The sequence below is a fragment of the Coloeus monedula genome (genome assembly GCF_965178545.1).
Source record: "Coloeus monedula genome assembly, chromosome: 9".
Taxonomy (NCBI): Eukaryota; Metazoa; Chordata; class Aves; order Passeriformes; family Corvidae; genus Coloeus; species Coloeus monedula.
In genome coordinates this window covers 11,025,464-11,039,612 of record NC_138789.1, presented here as the reverse complement: position 1 = coordinate 11,039,612, position 14,149 = coordinate 11,025,464, and the positions used below count along the sequence as shown (strand labels likewise).

Below are 14,149 nucleotides of genomic sequence, written 5' to 3'. Positions count from 1 at the left end.
CAGTTTCATCAAAAAGCAAAACGTTTTGCAAATAACAGGTAGTCATTTCTGGGGTTGATGATGATGATATTATAATGAAAACATAACCTTGTTTGAGCTGACGAATACTCCACTTACCCTCTCAAATCCTGACTTCAGCAGTGATTGGCAGCAGGAATTGATGGCAAACAGGAAAAAGCATGAAGGATTTCTTCTTCACCTTCTCAGTTACCATGAATAAACTGGCTATCTGAGCTGCACCACAGGGGTTGCTTGCTGCTGAACAGAGAGAGACACCCAGCTGACATAAGCTTGAACTCAGTGATACCTTATGGCAATACATTTCATATTTTAGTGAGAATGAGTGAAAGGTATTTTATTTTGCTTGCCTTAAATGTTTTTCTATGGCTAAGCCAGTACCTCCTTAGATAAGAAAGGAAGAATAATGCTCTTCTGTTTACATCTGTTACACCACTTATCATTACATAGACTTGACCTTCCCCACTCCTCCACTCCTGTTTAAATGACAAATCCTGATCTATTTCATCTTATCGTAAACCATGCCACATCTCTGGTCATCTGTGCTCTCTTGTTCTCTTCTGGTTCTATGATGTCACTTTTTTATTTGGTAAGGCTAAAACTACACACGATATTCTAAACATGACAACAACATGGCTCTTTTAAAATAACATAAAAATGTGTCTGTTTTGTATTTTGTTACCCTATGGATCAGTCCTTGAGTCCTTTTTTAAGACTGTACCACAGTTAAAACATTTCTTCTGGCCTCAAGGCTGACTTAAATGACAGGTTATATGCTGTAATAGTTAGTTCAGAAATATTGTATTTGAGTTCCTTTAAAACACTTCCTGGGGCAACATCTCCTCATGGCAATTCTTGTTCAATACCCTTTACTTCAGATGCTAACAGACTTTGAGAAAATTCCTCAGCATGTGAGAATCTTTGTTGCAAACATCAGTGAAAACAATTAATTTACTACTAAATATTAAATTAATTATTAATTAGTCATAGTGTTACCTTATTTTACCATTATACCTCAATTGCCTATCTTCCCAGTTCTCTCTCTGGGCCTCCTGCTTCTAGTGTGATTCTTTTAACAAAAGATAATGACTAACTTTTATGTCCATAGGAAGTTGATTCTCAAAATACTGTGGTTTATATATAAATTGACAGATTTTATGCTTTTTTCCCTATATCTTCTCCATTGAGAAGACTTACACTTCTGAAGGGTATCTTTCCAAAATCATTACATTCTGTTGTTTTCAATTTTGTGTTGGTTTGGATTTTTTGATTTTTTTTTTCTTATAAGAGAGTTAACTTTTACAAGTTAAAAAAAAGAGATGAGTTATGTATGATTATTCTGAGCCTCTCATACACTTGTCTCCAGCCTGCTTCCATGCTGTTTTCCTGCATATCTTTTTAGAGTTCTTTTCACTTTTCTTTTATCAAACTTCCTCATTTTCATTTCCTCGCTCTTTCAAAGTTAAATATTACTGCAGTGGATTTTTTTTTTATCCTTTTCCTTCTCAACAAGCATGTTGAGTTTCAGTCCAGAAGTGGTTCTCTGATAACTACTTCTTGAATTATGTTCTATGCACTGCTTCAGAATTAAATCAGCTTCTCTTCTTGTGGGTTGTCTGACTCCTTGCTACAAGCAGCAATCATTTATGGGATGTAAAAGCTTCATTTCTTTTGTCACTTCCTGATTTATGGCTGCATGTGTTGGAGCATATGAAGTTATGCATTATTGGGTAAACTCTCGGCACAACCAATGTAATTTCACTTACCTTGTTGCCTTTATGTCACCATTTCCATTGTGTAGTCAGCAATGCAACCATGGTGTTACGGTCTCCCTGGTCAGGTGTGGATTCTGAAATAATTCCGAATATGCTGATAGAAGCAACTTCCCTTCATTTATTACTTCAGTTCCCTGGGGGCACTTTGTATAATCCAGTAATACAGTGTCCCTTTGATACTTCTCTTTCCTCCAATTTTCAAAGGCCATCTTTTTTATCTAAGACAAAATTATTTTAAAATTTAAATATATTTGAAGTTTACATGACTATGCTTAAATAAGATACAGCTAAAAATAGCAGTATTAATGAAACTCTCGGATTTTTTTCTTCTTCTTTTCACAAAATAAAAAGATACTCTTTCTTGAGATTCTCTGTATTTGTGAAAATTGTTCAGATTCAACAGCTGTTTCCAAATCTTTCCCAGCTGGAACTTCTGTTATTTCCATTGCTCTGTTTCTGCCATTTTTTGTGGCCAGTAAGACTTCACCATACCTTTTCAACCTACAGCTCGTTAAACAGAAGACCATTCCAGATTATTCTGTAGTCACAGCGGAAACCCTGATACAAAGCTGTTTTCTTTATCCTTCTCATTTTAAGTCATCATGAGTTTTTCAGGAGAATGCAAAACATTTTTCCATGCTTTGCCTGTGAAAGACAGCAAGTACTCTGTTGTTTACTGGCACTAACAATATTTCTCCATTTGTCTCCACACAGCATTTATTTTGTATTTCCACTCTTTCTTATTGACTATTTTGTGATTACATTCATTCCCTTGTGCTGCCACATTCTGTAGATAGTTTTTTCTGCAATATGCTTTGACACACAAAGTGAACTTATTGAATTCTCTCTACTTGGTATTACAGGATAGCTTTTCTCCCCAGAAGTTGCATGTGTCTGACAACACTAGCCCTTTTCTTCCTCCCATTGTTTAGATCATCTTTAGCACTTATGTTCTTTGCTCCATCAGACAGAGCTGTCTCAGACTGCACTGAGCTGCCATGGATCAAAGCCTGCACAACCAATAACCTGTATCAAGTATGCCTGACACTCAGCAAAACCCCCTCCCAGCTGTTACAGGACTTTCCTAATTCATAGTTCAACATGAAACAAAGACTTGACCAGAACATGGGAAACATTGGTGGTTCTTTTCAGTCAAGAGTCAGGCAGGCAGTCTCAGTCAGTTTACTGAATTTCTCCTGTAGTGGGTCTCCCTCCCATCATACAGCTTCTGTCCCAGCAGCACAGCCTTAAACCTCCCAGCATGGGAAAAGACTTACAAGGCATCCATGCAGCACAGCTGCCACAGAAACAGTTTCTGGCAAAACTTATGGCACCTCCAGAACTGCACTGGTTAATCTCATCAATGTTCAGTTTTTCCCATAAACATTGCTGACACAAAACCATCTTGAAGGACCAGCATAAATTAAGTTGGCCAGGAAGTTGTGCTTTCTTGTCAGGAATCCAAGGAACGAGCATCCCTCTAACTGAAAGGATCACACATCCTGCTTTCCAGTCAAAGCAGACTCATAAAGCAGAGAGTGCCCCATTTTCTCAGGGCCCATTCTCCCAAGCAACTGGAAGGAGTTTTCCAGTGCCTTCTTCGTGACTCAATTTGAAGGAATGGGACACTTATGTTAAAGTTATAAAATATTGCTCCTTGATGCTTTTGGCAATGTATTTCAAACAGAAAAAGGAAAATATGAATCAATAATAAGTTACAAAACAGCAAAGCTTCATAGTGCTCCTATTTTATATTACATATTAATCTTAGCCCATGAAGCTTGCAGGAGGTATAAAGCCACAGGAACATGTCACACAAAAGGCTGGGAAACCTAGTGGTGAGGGCAAAACTGCAGTGTATCAAGAGCATTCAGGTAAACAGGAGTGTCAGGAAAAACTGCAAAAATCTGCAAGTGATAAACTCATTTTCCTTCAACTGGGTACCCAGTGCAGTAGCCAGTGAAACATTGCAGGTACCTACCTAAAAACAATGCACTATAAATAACATTCTGTATTTTTTTTAAATAGGCCTTGAAAAATTATCCTTCAGCACTCTACCCTCTTGCATGACCCTGCTGAGCTGGCTGTTTGTGCTGGCTATGGTGACATCTGTTGCTGGGAAATGAATTGCTTCCATACGTCACTGGTTTCAAACAACTCTATTTTTGCCATATACAGTGAAGAGGTGAAATGAAAGAGACTTCTGGTCCTTAAGCAGCAGCAGCATGGGAAGCCAAAGTGTCTGTTTTAAGATATTCAAAGTGCTAAAAATGGTCTGAGTTTCAGGCTTTTCAAAGTTTCTAATATTCTATCAGTAAGTTACAATTACATGAAAAAAAAAATCCTCTGATCTCACTGGGTGTTTTCTAGACAGAGTTAGTTTTCAATACTGGTTTGGACTCACTAAAATATAACACAAAAAAGTCCAAATTTTAAAAGATGTTACCCAATAAAACAATATTTCCTCTGTCCCATTTATTTCTGGTGATACTGCTTGGGAAAGCAGAGGTGAGGGATAACAAGCTTCATCAAAGCAGTTCTTTTTCTATGAATTGAAAAATTTTCAATCTTTACAGAGAAACAGCTGCAAAATTAATGGTAGCAGGAGTTCTGGGGCTCTTGCAATGAAACACATGAAATTTCCAAAGAATTTTCTTTCACTGTGTGTAGTCCTTTGTCTGAATACAGGTTTAACAATACATGAAAAGTTTACTCCTATGATCATAATGATCAGTCCCTTTGAGGGATTACAAGACACCAGTATCATCGAGCTTCTCAGGGCTTTAAATTGCTACAGAATTCAGAAGTTCTGAAATTGATGCTGAGTGTCTGATATTGCAATCATGCCTCAATGGAAGAGCTGCAAAGTGAAGAAAGACTCACTGCAGGGAGTGCTGTCATGCTGCAGGACAGATATCCTAGCAGATGAGGCATTAACATCCCTGCTCTGACTCTCCTATGAAAAATTCTGTGTTTTGTTCCGGTTTAAGAGTCCTGCAGAAGCACATGAGGGCATTGACAATGGAGGTGCTAAGAGGGTCTGCAGGGTATGACCTGCCCTGAGAAGCAGCAGCGTGGTCCTTCTCACTGAAAGCTTGATCCATTTCCTTTGTGTTAAGGATTTCACACTGACACAAACTATAGACAAAATCAAAAACTTGGCTTTCTTTGCTAGCATCTTATTTGCTTTTTTCTTCCATCTCAATAGCCAGCTCGATGGTGGCTAAGAGCTAAAGCAACCCATTTCTGGAAGCAGGGGAAATGAGAAAATTACAGGACAGATGCAGAAGATCATATGAAAGGAAAACAGCAGATTTTTTTCCTCTCAAGTAATGCATATATATTTAGATGCACTTACAGTGAACATGTAATATACCAAACCACCACCCTCAAGTCAAGTCAAAAATAATAAATAGTATTAGTGACTTTCTCCTGCAATGTCTGCCATCTCAGGGGCAGTACCTACCTCTGAAATTTCTTTGTATGCTTTACTTGATGTCCCCTCTCTATAAATCTATTACCATTAGTAACCATCCCATTTCAACTGGAAGATAATTTAGGCTGAACATTGCTTTGGTTTAACAACTGAATATATGTAAATTCAATCCCTTTGGGATTTTTTGGGGGATATTTACTCTTTATACCTTGCTCAATAAAATTGCCCATAAAAGGAGGTAATGGGCCTGATCCTTCATCTCTCTAACCTGTCCCCATCACTTCACTGCTGCAAAGTACTTACAAATTTCAGTACAAGCCTGACTGGAAACAACCCATGCCATGTAACAGACCAGCTTCATGCCAAGGGCCAGCAGTGGGGGGATGACCCCGCAGCCTGTGGTGGTCCCCAGCAGTGGGGGGATGACCCCGCAGCCTGTGGTGGTCCCCAGCAGTGGGGGGATGACCCCGCAGCCTGTGGTGGTCCCCAGCAGCGGTGGCGCACGCAGAGCCGTGAGCTCAGGCCCTTGCCTGCCTCCACACTGACAGAGAAGGAGAGCAGAATCATACCTCCTGTGCCTCGTTACCTAAGGACTTGCACCAAATACAGCTCAGCTGAATTCAAGAGCTAGCCTCAATATGTAACTCCAGATCTCCCACAAACACTCCTTCTAAGAATAATTTCCCCATCATATGTGTGGTTTTCACAGTGTGTTAATAGATCCTGCTTCATGGCCCTACATAACCAGCTCCTTTCCAGACAAACTCAGAAGTGTCATTCTCACTCTCTTTAGTAAGAAGGGCATAAAGTAGTGCACTACCAAGGCCAGTCACCCCACACAGGGATACCTGGTAGTACAAAAATCAGTCTGGTTACAAAAGACCACACTAACTAAGAAACTCTGTACAGAAACAGCAAAACAGCTTTTGAAACAGAACCTCAAGATATTTTTGCAAGGTTAATACAAAGCCCTCAGGCTAGCAGGCATCTTGTGTTCATTATTCTCTGCCCAGGAAGCATTTATCACTGTGAATTCATTGAAAATTTTGAAGTACGATAATATGAGGAGAGCAGACTTGCAGGAAAACCTCTTCTTTTGCTACAATCTGTTCAGGAGAGAAAGGAAAGGATATTTGTATGTGTGTGTAGGAGACAGGTTTGAGGCGGGGGAGTATACCCAGAGGAAATACAAATACCATTTCACAGTGCAAGTGTGAGTGCGAGAACAGTTTTTGTCTTTTATCTAATATTTGTGTAGGTTCCATGAGTGTATAAAGAAAAACTAATTCTGCTAATTTAAACCAGCTACAATGACTTGCAAAAAATTAAGCAAGCTCCTATTGAAACTTCAGGGAAAATTATTTGAAAATTGATTGTGTTTTTGACATTTAAAACAAGGGGATAGAAGTTTTCTTTAATTATCCTAACTAAAAAAAACACTTTTTGTTACTGTTAGAACTATGACTGCATTGTTCTATTATGATGATATTTGCATTTAGCTTTTGATAGCTCATGGTGCTAAAATGTCAGAAAATACATGTTGATCTCAGCAGAAGTAGAAATAATTAAGTTTGCAAACATCTGAGTGTGGGCCCGAGTGAGCAGGAGGTGCTGTCTAAGGTGCTCTGTCAGGCCACAGGTGCCACAGGATATGAAACCAGAGAGCTGCAATTCTGACATGTGGCCCAGGACTGATGTGGTGAAATGTAACAAATCTGGGTTTGGTCCCAATTCTGCAAATTCTGTTACTTAGCATTGTCTTAGCCATGCCACAAGTTAGGAGTGTTCCCAGCTTGACTCTGCAACCTTGCTTACATTGAATATCATTTATTCTCAAGATACTCCTTCATTCCAGTTTACTTAATTGTAGAGTGAGGTCCATGCCATCTCTGAGTAAGGGAGAACTTCAAGATAGATGTTGAAGAAGTGTAGCAGATGTTTAATGGAGAAACAGACAGATTCCTGCAACAAAATGCACGCCACAAAAGTCAATAAAACTTTAAAAAGGCAAACTGTATTTAAGGAAGAGGATGCAAATATCCAGGATTTCAATGCTGATCTGCAGTTTCTGACTAACCTAAGTTAACCTACAATAGCATTTATCTTAAGAAAATGGCATTTCAGGAAAGATTTCATATCCATGGTTTTGTGCTACACACAAAGCCTAGGTTTCAGAGCAGACCTGACAAGAAGCTAGTTCTTGGGATTGCATTATACAACATGAGATCCCACATTGCTTATCCAGTAAAGGAGTTTTACTCCTCTACAGCCCCACCACTTATGGTAAATCTCACCTGCCTCTGGAATGGTTTCCTTGCATTAATTCAGTTTAGGAATTGAAATGAACACAGGAAAAAAAAAAAAATCAATGAGAGGCTTAATCAATAAGGCCAACCTACTGCATTAGATTGTTCCACTCAATTACATTTCTTTTACATAGCTTAATTTAGATAACTGTCAGGTAAAAGAGGGAAAAATAGCTATATACAATTAATGCAACAGAAGGTACCAGCTGATTTAAGCAGCTGGCCAAAGCAGTTAGCAATGCATCTATCCCTTGGTTAAATTACTCTCCTAGATCTGCATAATACATGCATGACTGATATTTTTATCTAGAGCATTAAACCTAATGGCTGGTTAGTTGAAATACAAAACTGTTCTGAACAAATTCATGAAGTTCAGAGAGCTGGTATAGACCCCATCTGTCAGTGCATTTTAGTGGTCTCTGCAGCCTCATACTGAAAAGTCTAAAGACTGCATTTATAAAGGACTGGGCATGTAATGGCAGATGCTTGAGTTTAACTATGTATTGATAAAGTACTCTGAAAATGTTTTCAGAATCTTAGATGTAATAGCTCAGCCAACTACAGCAAACAGCTAACTATACTTCTTTGTGTTTTCTTTCTCTACAGGTATACCCAGTATTTCCAGTATTGGTAGTAAGTAATAAAACCAGTATTGTTTTGCACTGTCATTCAGCTTCATGGATCTGATTTCCCAACATCCCTTTCTGATGTAGATAATGTTCCTCTGACAGCATGCCCTGTGGTGCAGGGGCTCTGTATTGGCCTTCCTCTCTGGCATTAACATGTAACTGTTATTACGTGGTTGGAGAGAATGTCACTCCTTACATCTGCATTCAGCCCCAGATTTTCTGATCGATTCTTATCAGCAGATGAGCACTGAGTCCTATAAAACTGAATGTGACACAAAGAATTAAGACTGTTGCAGAGAAAATATTTGTTGAGCATCTTGAAAAAAAGTGTTTGCTAATAACAGAAGTATAGGACCAATACTTTTCATGTATGTATATGTGTGTATAAATTCAAAGAGCAAATGGAAAAGTTTACAAATGGAATAGCTTTCATTTCTATGAAGTACATTAGCAAATGCAGCGTATCTGCTGGAATCTGCATTAACTCTAGCGGGCTTTGAACTCGGCTTTACTCCACAAAATAAATTAAACTGTGTTCCTTTACAGAAAAATGCTTTCCAGTATGCAATGAAAGGACCAAAATACTACTCTTAAGCTATAACAAAATCATGACACTGTTTTGTAAAGAACTACTATATCAATAAAATAGATGTTTACTTAAAGAAAACACGTGAAGAGACCAAGGGCACAGCAGCTCAGCTGTGAGCCTCAGCTGGGCTCCACAACTGAGGAGGGCACACAGTCACGGCACGTTAGTTAATTGCCAATAAAGCAGGGAGGGAGAAATGGGATCCTGCCGTGGCTCACAGAAAGAATATTCCCCACAGCCTCAGCTTTGCTGATACTTTAGACACAACTTGCATAATGCAGGACTATCAGTTATACAATATCACAGTTGTTAAATGCAATTTGCCATACCCAATATCCAACTGAAAAGTTTTTAATAATTTGGGTAAAACTGTCTCACTTCTTATGATGCAGGATCAGGACTATCAATTTATAATCAACTCAGATTACTTAAGCTCATGAATAGCACTGATTTGTTAAGCTCTAGACAGCCAAGTTAAATGCCATCAAAACTATCTCCCTTGCAAGTGAGAGCAGTGTTAGCGGCTAAATGTCACAGCATCTGTTTTCTGCTTTAAACAGCAAAACAGCATCAATGACATTGTGCAAGTGAAAGCCTTCAATCTTAATAATGTCATTTGCCTGCTCTAGTGTCTCCTCTGGTATTTTTATGACTGCAGATTCATAGTGATATGCTATTTTCAAAACTTTGTGTTTATACATATATTTCATAACAAAAAAAATTAACTAAATGAAAGAGAATAAGTTTATGTCACCATTCTCAGAAATATGCCTGCCATTAATAACAGAAATGGGATGAATGGGAAATAGCTCTTTGGAGTTTGATTGTGTTATAGTTTCTTAGTAGTGTGTTGCATGGTCTATATGGTTGTGTTTTCACTTCACACTCCATACAGCCTTCGTCACCACATCTACCATTTCTGAGCATCAGCAGATGTTGGCCTTTGAAAACTTAATAGGGAAACTCAAATACCTTTTGAACAATGGTGAGCTGAAAGGATGCCTTGTTGACCTCTTTGTATTTTACACTGGGGTGATTAGCACAGTTTACTTATTACAAATGGAGAAAATTCTGCTTAACATTCTGTAGGAAGTATAAGAGTTTCTGCAAATCTACGTTTTATCTTTACTCTGCTGTAAATGTCTTGGAATAATATATGGTAGAATTCAACAAATTTCTTTGCCTACCTGAAAAGGGTGAAGTATGAGCATCTCTTCATGAGCACAAGTAAATACTGATACTCTGCTTGTTTTTTCCATGTGTTTTTTCTTAAAGAGCTCAGGGAGGAAATAACTCTACTTGCTCAATGTTCTGAACATCTTTCCTATAACACAGGAATAGCAGAATTTTTGTTAAAAAAGGATAGAATCCATAATTTCTCCTGTTCTCAAAGAGAATTTAACAGAAGTCCAATTAACACACAAAACCAAACAAGATTAATTAGTTGTGGCTGCTTTAATGGATTCTGCATGATTTTTGTTTTGTCTATGCTAATGAAGTATTTGTTTTCATATCAGCAGAGTTTTTTCCCATCTGGGGACAGGAAGTTACTCTCGGGAGATACAGTCTGGGTTTCATTTTGCCTGGCAGCAAACACCTACAGGGGGGTATTGGCTTTTGTGTACTCCCAGCTCTTTCTAGTTTATAAGGAGGATGGGGTTGGGGCAGGGTGGCTAGAAAGACTGAACTTCCATCATGCAAAGAAGATGCCACCTCAAGCAATGTTCATTTAACACTTTTTCAAGACTGCAATGCAAGCCAGCAAAGAAAAATAAAATATATTTATCTGTGTGCACATATATGTATTATTCTCTATTTTTCTTTTTTACCTCAAAGGATTTTGTATTAAAGCAGCACTAAAATTTGAACACAAAGAAAGAGTGGTCATTAGTAAACATCCTTTCTGATCATCTAGAAGAAAACAAAACAAACAAAACCCAGAGCTTTCCCATTAAGGTCATTTGTACCTGCTGTTGTCTATCAATTAAATAATAGGTTCTCTGACCATTTCCAGCATTCTTGATTACAATGCTGGCCCTTTCAGCATTTTTCAGCCATGTCTGAAAAAATACTGGTTGAAGTGTTAGCAATTAATGAGTCCCAAAACCATTTCATAATTTTAAGCAATGCTTAAATACAATATGTAAATATTCTGAAAACTACATTATTTTACTTGCTAAAATAATGATTGTACGATTTTACATAGACCAGTGCATCAGAATGTTCTCTATTGTGACCAAATACCGACATTACTAATCTATACATGTATGCCTTCAAAAAGTTGAATCTTCTAAACTATTGCTTCTGTCTTTTTTTCCTGTAAAGCATAACTCCACTAATTATGCTAAACAGTTTGTTACAAAGGGTATAATTAGATAGAGGATAGGATAGACATGATGTGCAAATAGCTCTGTGTGGGTGATTATCACCTTAAAGCCTGCTGCTGGCAGATGAGTCAGAGTTTAGAGACAGACCATGCACCCAAGTGCAAGATGCAATCACAATAATCAAACAGTATTTTCTGCTTTGTTCTCTATGTTTTTGTTCTTCCTTATAGCCAATTTTAAATTAAGAGACCTTTTTTTTTATGATAATGAATGCAAGACACAGAAGTAAAAAAAAAAAAGAAAACTGAATGGGCACTTTCTTATTTTATTGTTTTCTTAACCTTGAAAAATCTAGTAGGTATTCTTCTGGAGCTAAAATAGTGTCTGGATGAGTGTAGCTTTATTTGTTTTTCATATTTCTCATGAAATTTTAATATGGTAAATATATATATTAAAAGGTGGTGAGAGCAAATACTAGTAGATTTTTTTTTTCTTTTTTAATAACACAAAGTATTTTGGACCTGATTTTGCCCTCTTGCAGTAACCAAGAAGTTCTCTCATTAAATCTTCAATTATGTGATCGAAGCCATCACCATGCCAAGCTCTGGACTAGAGTATATACCCAACACATGTCAGCAGGGTATAAACATGCATAACTAGGTTGCACATTACTTTTCTATTATTATTTGAGGTCAAGTTTTAAAGAAAGCTTTACTGTTGAGAGACCACTAAGATATTTACCTCCATAACACATTTAAATATTGTCTTCAGACTGTATCTATTATTTTGGACATATTAGCAAAATGTTCTCATTTCAATTTAATTTTATCCAAATCTGATCTTTTAATAAATAATATTGTTAGTCAAGCTTCTAGTCTAAGGCATACCTTATCTAGATAACTTATTATAAGATCAAGCCAGTATTTGTTTTCCCTTCTTTAATACTTTGAAGAACTTGGAATCTTTTGCTTTAAAAATTAGATTTTTCCATTATATTAAAAGATGACTGAGCTGAAAGAAAATACAAACAGCCTTTGTGATATGATGTGCTCATCTGAATACTGGATCTGAAAGAAATTTACATTCCAAATAAATCCATTACAGGTAGTTTCACCTAGTAGGATTCACAACAAAGCCAGTTTTGTTCTGTATAGCTGGGATGTGGCCCCTGAAGGTGAGAAAGCAGAACTGAGCCCAGCACTGAGCAGAAACCACCTCTTTGCAGTGATTTCGAGGGCAGGGTCAGAAATCACCAGTGCTGCCTCAGGGAGCACTGAGAGGTTGTTGGGTGGGATTTTAGGGGAGCCTTTGTTTCAGTTTTGGTATTGCCAGATCCACCAATTTTAACAGATAAGAAGAGCTGTGCTCAGCAGTCTCATAGATGTGGCCACTGACAGTTTAGAGCTGTTTCCTCTTTCCAGTTTACTGTCATTATCTTGAGTTAGTTTAAATCAGTCTATCAATCAAGAAGTGTTTTCAATGCTTTTTGATTTGTTGTAATATATGGAAAATTACTCAGTTCACAGTTGTCTTTCTTTTAACCATTAATAAATAATCAAATGATGGGATACTCTAGAAAATAAGATATCAACATTTCAATATGTACCATGGTACCCATGCAAAACACATGGCAGTTGCAATAGGCAAGTTGAGCTCAGTTACTCAAGGAAGTTTATAGAGAGTTGACATGATCCAAAAAGATATTTTAAAATCTAATGATCTATAAAGCTTGGGGAGAAATTTCCAGGAAAAAAATGCATTTCTGTGTTACCCTCTCATCTTTTTCTTTCTGCTCCTTAGACATGTAATCAGTTTATTTCACAGACTTAAGCAAAGAATGAGGTTTCTAAATCAGCATAGTGATTTTTAGAAAAAAGACCTTGATTTACTGTTCATCAGTTGTGAATTACTGTACAATAATTCCAGGCAATCAGCCAATTTCAGCATTTTTATAAGAAAAAGCAGTCCAAATAAAAAAGAACACTACCCCTGCAAACTATCAACAAAGTAATTCTTTTTTTTTCATGAGAATGAACCTAAATGTTTTGTTCCAAAAATACTTGAATTCATTGGGCACTTCTACAAACATTTTAGTGGAAATACTTTAAATTGAAGAATTCCCTCAGCCCTCACTATTTTGAGAATCAGCCAACAATTTGTTCAAATCAGTGGATTTTTTTTCTGATATCTGAAAGTTTTCAGAGATGGATCATTGGATTATCTTTTTAAGCCTCTAAAAAGATCGCTTTCTTTTTTAGTCTACAACAAGTGGACACATAAAGGACTAATTACATTTAAATTCTTCCAACAGTTATAAAAGCTGTTATGGCTGAGGAGCTACCATAAAACAACCACATCTTCACATTTATGCAGAATTCTCCTTTCTTCAAAGGAACAGGTATGAAACTTCCTACATTGCTCCAAGAAAGATTGCCTAATATTGGCCAAGTATTTTTCTTTTTAACTTAATAAAGGGTTGATAAAAAAAAAAAAAAAATCAGCATTTCTCTCTTTCAGTGGCTTAGATTTTACAGTTTAATGAAAGTGCTAAAAGGCAAAATTTATGTGAGGTAGTTTACCATAACTTCAAAAATACTAAAGGAGGTAGAAATGCTGTAACAATGATATCATGATGCTTGCAAGAAGTGGTGGAATACAATCTGATATAAAAACACTCAATTACTCCAGCAGCTACTAAATCTACCAGTGATTTTAGTGAGCATTATTTTTTAGTAATCCTAATTTTTTGTCCAATATTAGCACCTAAAACAACTGTCATAACTCCACTGTCCTCAGCAGACATCTGTAATTTAGAACAGATATTTACTGCTGCCTACTCATGGTTTAAAATAGGCAGTGGCAAGGCCAGCTTTCTATGGCTGGAGACATGAAGTTCTACTGAATCATTAAGTTTATACTGATACACTTCTAATTTTTTTTTTGTTTTAAATAGAAAGAAGTTAGAAAACACCTTAATCAGCGTATCTCACTAGCGTTCCTTATTGTTATTAAAAATTAAATTAATAATGATAGTTGCCAACACAAGTGCTCCCTGTCTGCCACTAGTGA

General features: G+C 37.0%; 1 protein-coding gene across 1 annotated transcript in view; it reads left to right on the top strand.

Moving 5' to 3' along the window:
* The window catches only part of NTNG1 (netrin G1), a gene marked incomplete at both ends in the record, with an annotated part of 143,932 nt that overhangs the window by 88,772 nt on the left and 41,011 nt on the right, over positions 1–14,149 (top strand). The window contains one exon of the mRNA XM_082287020.1: positions 8,142–8,168. Coding sequence (XP_082143146.1) covers positions 8,142–8,168 — 27 coding nt within the window. The remainder of the gene's footprint in view (positions 1–8,141; positions 8,169–14,149) is intronic.